Source organism: Elaeis guineensis, chromosome 9 (assembly GCF_000442705.2).
Source record: "Elaeis guineensis isolate ETL-2024a chromosome 9, EG11, whole genome shotgun sequence".
Lineage (NCBI taxonomy): Eukaryota > Viridiplantae > Streptophyta > Magnoliopsida > Arecales > Arecaceae > Elaeis > Elaeis guineensis.
Window position 1 is genome coordinate 17,295,592 of NC_026001.2, and position 7,094 is coordinate 17,302,685.

Genomic DNA, 7,094 nt, shown 5'->3' on the forward strand with positions numbered 1-7,094 from the left:
GCCAAGATAGCATGAAGGTGATTCAAAGTTGTGATCTCCATTAAACTTGAGATTTAATACCATACTAACATATCACTAGAACCCAAAAGCTTAAACCAATAGGAAAAGATCAAAATATGTATATCATGCATAATAATATTCTATGTGATTTTCAAACTCTTCATTCTTAGATGTAAGTCCATTTTTTTTCCTTTTGCTCCTTTCATTTTATTTTTCATTAAATGAAGATGATAATTTCTTTCAAACATAAATAAAATTGTTCTTCCTTACCCAAACTATGAGCCTTGGGAAATATCATATTCGCTTTTGAGTTTGTCCCCAACTTTTCCTCTTATAAGAAAATCAATGACAAAAGAAGAAAGCCCACCATAGTCCCTTCCTTCTTAAACTTGCTCACTTCTTTTTCTCTTTGGTTATGGATGTCCTCTGTCCTTTTAGTAAATTAAAGAGGATATTCCTTCCTCCGAATTGAAAATAGAAGAATTGATTGATATTTTTTTGGGCCACATTCTTCTTTTCTTCTTTTGGAAGCAATATATGATGTATCTCACCTAACTATTTCTCTCTCTATTTACTACAAGATTGGGCTACAAACAAATTTTCTAAGCCCTCTCTCGCTTTCTAGATCCAAAATTCTTTTAGGCAAATGTAAAGCGCATACAATTGAGGAGAGCACTTTGAATAAAACTACTGGTATTTTGTGTATTTGCCTCAGGTAAGTCAAGTTGATAAATGGTTACAATGCAAATTAATGTGTTTCATAGCTATTAGATTTTAACTACTTATCACAATTGTCATCTTGGATGCGGGTTGAGTAATAGATGAGTCTAATGTGGACATAAGAGAATAGACAGTTAATGATGCCATCAAATATGACAGAATAATGGGACGTAGGGAGTTATGCCTTAATTATGATGGTGGTATGGAAATTCTTAAACTAATAATGCTAAATCCATGAAACAACATTAAATTACTGAAAACATAAAATTATTTTATGCTTTTCTTTGGAGAAATAATCCAAGTTATTCTTTGGCATGCCAATTAATTTAAATTGTTTAATAACTCAAAAATTATGATTTACTGAAGAATTATTGGTGACTTTTCTACAAGTAAACATACATTACTGAGTAATAACCATATCTATTGGTGATGTTCGTAATTTTTGCCGTAGCTCATAACAATTTTTTTTTTTTCATTTTTCATATGATTTGAGTAAATATATACAAACATCACAGCAATTTTTAGCTTTTATCTTTATCAATTTGTTTCAACCTCCAAATCATCCCAATTATTTCGAAACTTTTGGTGAATTCCCTAGATTGTCCATGTTAAATCCTGAATCCTTTTCTCTAGCTAATCGATTTCCTTATCTTGCGGATCTTGTGACTATGATTTCCCACCCCTTGACAAGGATCTGTGATTAATCGACCTAAGAATATTTGAAACCTATCTAAGTTGTGTTAATGATTGGAAACCTTTTCCACTAGCATAACATTTGGTTTTCACTCTGTCATTGTAGCATGTCCTTGGAAACGTAAAGGCTACGTCAGGGTTGGAAACCCATATTGTCCCTTCAGTTATCCAAGTTATTGCAAATAATCTATCAACAATTTAAGTACAAAAGAGAACCCTCACCATACCTCAAATACCTATAGGACAACAAATGAAGTCTTAATCATATTAACATCAAAGACCCAAATAAGCTTTATGCTATTGTAATCTAGTTTTTTTTTTTTTTTTTTTTTCTCCCCCTTCCTGTATTGTTGCTCCTATTTTTGTGGGCATGAAATGACTCATAAAAACCAAACTGCCAACATCATCTGGTGTCATAGCTTAGCTCTATATCCGCTGATTAAATTATAGATGTAAAGCTAACCAAAGGAGGGCCCAACCTCATCTTCTGCAGGAGGTTATGGATGAGTACTTTGCCTTCACTGACATAGAAGATTTTTCCATGCTAAATTAAATTTCTAAGCCACAGAAATGCCTCATGAGTTGGGTACAATGCTTTTAAATCGTTTGCAAAGAGATTTAAAAATATGGTTCTCACGCAATATGCATGTTTAACAATCCAATAGGCAATGTACAATTTTTTTTTTTTTTTAACTGCCAACCAATGACCATCCCTCAATTAATTCCCTAAACTTCCGATTCAAATCCTACAATCTATAGAAATATGCAATAAGGTTCCTAGTTTAATCAAATATTCCACCATTGCATCTTTTTCATAGTTTGGTGTCACCTTTTGTCTCTTTCCCAGCGAAACACCTAACGCCCACCACCATTCCCAGCTCTCAAACAAATGTTATGGACAAAATCATAAAGGTCGCCTAATTATTATATCATAATGGATCACTGTTTGATATTAAAACATTGATACCAGTCATGAAATAGAATCTAATCCAGGAAGCCTATTTGATTAGGTTGCACAATTGACCACATCATTGATGGTTAGGAAAAGCCAATGAAAAGAAAACACCAAGCGCAAGGACTTAATTTATCACAATTGAGAATAATCAAAGATGGATGGATGGGATTGTTCGAGCCCTTGCTGACCGGAAGGTTGCTCGTTGCTCTCAATCTCAAAGCCTCCATATTAGACTGTTGACAAAGAGCTTAGAATGCAATAATACAGCAATTTCTTAGAGCCAAGCAAACGCTTTGAAAAAGCTTTTGTTTTCGCCACCAGATAGATGCATGTATCCACTTCCAGACATTTCCAGCTAGCCTCCCACCTCACAATCACATAACCTACAGTAACAACAACAAACACAAAAGATTGGGTACATCAACAAAAGCTTGGATTCCATGCTCCCCCCTCGAAATAGAGAAGAAAACAAACCCCAACAACCCATCAAATCATTTATATTGTTTAATTATGGCCAAACATATAAAAATGTCGGAAGTGATTGTATATTAACTAGTGAACACATTTTGATATTTCGTCTATTAGAAGGAATCAGTGTCGACTCCATGCGAGCCAAACTAATGGATTGCTTTTAAGAAGAGAATTTTGACATAAATATGTTTCATAAATTTTTCCTTTCACAAAAGAACATGAAGAAAAAAATATAGCTTAGTATGAATGATAGAATATTGCTAGAAAATTATATCACTTTGCCAATAAAATAGATTACCAAACCGAAGAACATTTCAGAACAACTGATCCGATCATTCGAGGTTCGAAGCAACAAACTCTCCATATTCAAATGAACTATGTTGGTGACACATTGACACACATACAAAACCCAGAAAAGCATGAAAAAAAGAAATGCCACAGACAGAAAGAAAGCAGTTCACATGTTCTGTTAAAAGACTCATGAAATTCACATGTTTCATAGATATTTCAATACCATTTGCACATGACTAACTGACGCTGGATCATCAAATTAATATCCTAAAACTCACATACTCTTCTGCAAAGTGAAAAGAATGAAGTTTTGATCCATTGGAAAGATTAATTAACCATTCCTCTGAGAGATAACAGACCAAGTAACTGCATCTCCATCAAAATGTTTAACCCCAATTTCCCTGTAGCTCTTGGCTATATCAAGCAATCAAAAAATTCAAACCTCTTCAGGAGATTTCAACTAAAAAAATTTCCAGAATACGACCTTCAAGACTGCAGCCCTTAAGAGACATCCAGTCCACAACCTACAGAGAATCCAAAGCCATATATTGCCAATAAGGAATCAACAAAAAACCAAGGGCCCCTCCACAATAACAAAGCTATCTTTTCTACCACACAACAGAAAGCTGAGCCACAGCATCTTTTCTAACATACACCCTTTTTTTCAACACTTCAATGCCCCAACAGTGAAAAGATAAAAGCAAAAGGAAAAGAGACAAATAAAACCGAATCAAATTCTCCCCATTCAAAGATAGATCATACAGATTAAAAATAATTGCAAAAAACAAGGATAAAAAAAAGCTTATTCCAAAAACAATAATTCAACTAACATCAAAATCTATACAATCCAACAACCATGAGTTTCTAATTAGACAAGCATTTTTTTTTTTTTTTTTTTAAATCATGCATCCAAGATTAAAAGTTGCAAAACAAGAAACAAAGGTTGATTCCAGGAACAATAATTCCACAAACATCAAAATCTATATTATCTAAAAACCATGAGATTCCAGTTAAACAAGCATATATTAAAATTCATACATCCAAACCAAAATGCTAATGAAAGCCAATAATTGATGTGTAAACAACTAGATATTTAGTCCCAACAACTGATTACAGGGGAAAACTAGCAGATATAAGGATCCAGGCGAAAAGAAAATTTATTAAGAAAATAAGATTTTAAACCTTAGATCTTGATGATCTTAGCAGCTCTAACAACAGGGTTGGCCTTTGCAATCTCCTCCCTTCCGGCCGCCTTGTAATCAAAGGAACAGTCATGGGTGTCGGAGTATCGGTGGCGGCCGCAGAAGAGATCGCCGCATCGGCACCGGAATCCAGTCAGGCCCACCTTTTTCCGGCAGGTGGAGCACCTGTTACTAAACCGAACGGGTGACTGAGCTTCCTCGTCGGGCTTCGGAGTGGTCAAGACCACGGCGGCGGCTGGCGACGCCGCGGCGGCCGGAGCTTCCGGCCTCTGGACCGGGAATTCTTCGCAGGGTTTCATGAATAAAGGAGGAGGCGATGAGGAAGACGGAGGAGGAGAGGATGGAGAAGGAGAAGGGGAGGAAGAAGAGGAGGGTTTCAGGATTTCGGCCTCATCTTTGTCAAGATTACAGCTTTCTTGGGCCATTTGATTGCGCTAAGATGGATAGAAAGGATCCCAGAAATATATAGCTCGAGAGGATAATAGATCGACGGTAATTGAAGCGAGAATGGACCACAGAATTATAAGCTAACACTAGAAAGATTTATAAATCGAAGAAAAAGAGATTTTTGAGACTATGATCGGGAAAAATACCAATTTTCTAGTGGAAATCGAACCAAAAAAAAAAAAAACGGGATTTTTTTGGATGATGACTTAAAGAGAGAAAATTCGAGACGACAAAGATTAAGAAACAGAGAACGATGACCGAAAATTTCCGCCAAGAATCGAAAAAGGAGCGATTTCCTGGCCTGATGGAAGCTAGAAAAACGAGAAGAATCAAAGATAGGAGATTTATCTACCTAGAAACGAATCGAATCAAGAGAGCTCGGTGGAACGCTAAGAATGGAGAAGATGCCCCGAAATCGGCCTCAAAGGATCGAACTTTTTCCCATTTTTAAGAGAAATAGATGGCTCGCAGCAAAAAAAGATCGAAGATCTGCTCGGAAATGGCCGGAGATGGAACAAGCTCGGTCGATCGGACCGAGGAATTTTGGGGCAAATGGCGTGAGAATTCGTGGAAACAGGGGAGGAAGAAAAGGTAAAGGTGGGAGCTTTGGTGGTGGTGGAGACAAAAATAAAATAAAAAAGAAGCAATTAATAATAATCATGATATATAATATAAAGGTAATAAAGAAATGGTTGTATGATCTTTCGGCGCAAGCAAAAATTTATGGTCCCCAGAAGCCAACTTGGAGCCACCAATCATTGAACGGCCCCAGTGAGTTTTGATGCACCTTTGAGTCCCAATAGCCGTCTGATCTCTGGACCACCTATCAAGCAAGGGGAACGAAACGATGGCAGCATGCCGGTCAGATAAGGCTGCTTTAAAGACCAACACCGCTTTGGTTACCTTGCCGGTTTTTATTTTTTTCCCCCATTAAATTAATTTTGTTTTATATTCAGATTATTTAAAACAAGAAAAAAATTGTTTCTTTTTTGGGTAAAAATAAAATAAAAATGCTGTTGGAGGCACACTTCTATGTATTACCTACAGAGCCATCACATACCAGTCGCCAACACTCTCATCCACTAATTCACAGCATCAATATACATTTACACAACTTATTTATAGGTAAACATAAAATACTTTTTGGAAATAAATTTTTAAATTTACTTGCGTTTTTTTCAATTTGTACAGATGTTTGGACATTTCATATTTTCATATTGCTCATGGAAGGTTATAATGATGGGTGGCCATGCGGCCATGCCCGCTGTGGGGACCGAGTCCCATAATGTGAGCTAGAGGCCCAGGATTCTGCTGTTGAGCCGTTTCAGTGATGGTCACAAAAACCATAGCTGCAAAAAAAAAATATACCATAATAAATATTTTTAGTTCCTTTTTTATAAAATTATTCATCATGGAATTGATGCCAAGCATATTTACTATGGTAACATGGGATGACTTGCTAAATCTAATTCATCATTCGACACCCAGTATCACTGACAATTACAAGCTAAATGAAGCATCTGGAAATTTGATGTTGCAAAACATTGTCTGAATCTTTAAGTGCTATCCTGCATTCTGCGAGCCAATTGACCATGTAGACTGCAACCCTTTGCCATGGTTAAATTTTAGGGAGAGAATTTGAGGTGCCTGGGTGGACTTGTTTGATTGTGAACTGTGAACAGTTGGCTCACTGCAGAGGCTGAAAAAGATCGCAAGGGGCTTAAATCATTGTACTGTGATTATTTACTCCGCCAGCTTAGAAGGCAAAAGCAACCAGCATATCCATTCTACAATCACACCATAGATTTTTCAGTCACTAGTGATATGATATTTGTTGCAGTAGATTCATTGACAAGGGCAGGAAAATGCTGAAAAAATCACAGCCGTAGTTTTTCATTTAACAGGTCACTAAAAGATTGCATTATGTCAATTTTATGGCTCCGGAATAAATTCGTTCTAGGCCCTTCAGGGACAAGACATCAAGTACAACAGTAATATGGGACTTAAACCCATATATGTAATACGCTGCTCGGTAGACAAGCAGTTTGGCTGGCACATGCATGTTCAGCATTGCACCACAGTCATGGTTTTCTCTGCTATGGCTTTCCAATGAATGTTTTGTATGTAAGGAATAAAGGGATATCAGCATTCCACCCAAAAGCTACCAGGCTGAACTAAAAATATCTTGCCTGCTTTGCAAATATTTCTAGTAGGATCAAACTTGATGTCCTCAAACATGATATTTAGATTCTGCTGCTTGATTTTGGGTCAATAGATCTGGATAGATTCTCGCTTTTGAATCCCTGGTTAAATCA

General features: G+C 36.5%; 1 protein-coding gene across 2 annotated transcripts; it reads right to left on the reverse strand.

Annotated features, from left to right (window-relative positions):
* Positions 1-2,465: 2,465 nt before the first annotated feature.
* Positions 2,466-6,958, reverse strand: LOC114914498 (zinc finger AN1 domain-containing stress-associated protein 15). Of its 2 annotated transcripts, XM_073243644.1 has the most exons (3): positions 4,313-6,958; positions 3,615-3,654; positions 2,466-2,751 (listed from the first exon to the last, which is right to left on the reverse strand). In XM_073243644.1, the coding sequence occupies exon 1, from the start codon at positions 4,755-4,757 to the stop codon at positions 4,314-4,316; it is 444 nt and encodes a 147-aa protein (XP_073099745.1). In that variant the 5' UTR covers positions 4,758-6,958; the 3' UTR covers positions 2,466-2,751; positions 3,615-3,654; position 4,313. The 2 variants fall into 2 exon arrangements, with proteins under 2 accessions (XP_073099745.1, XP_073099744.1); XM_073243643.1 differs by lacking the exon at positions 3,615-3,654.
* Between the last annotated feature and the right edge of the window lie 136 nt (positions 6,959-7,094).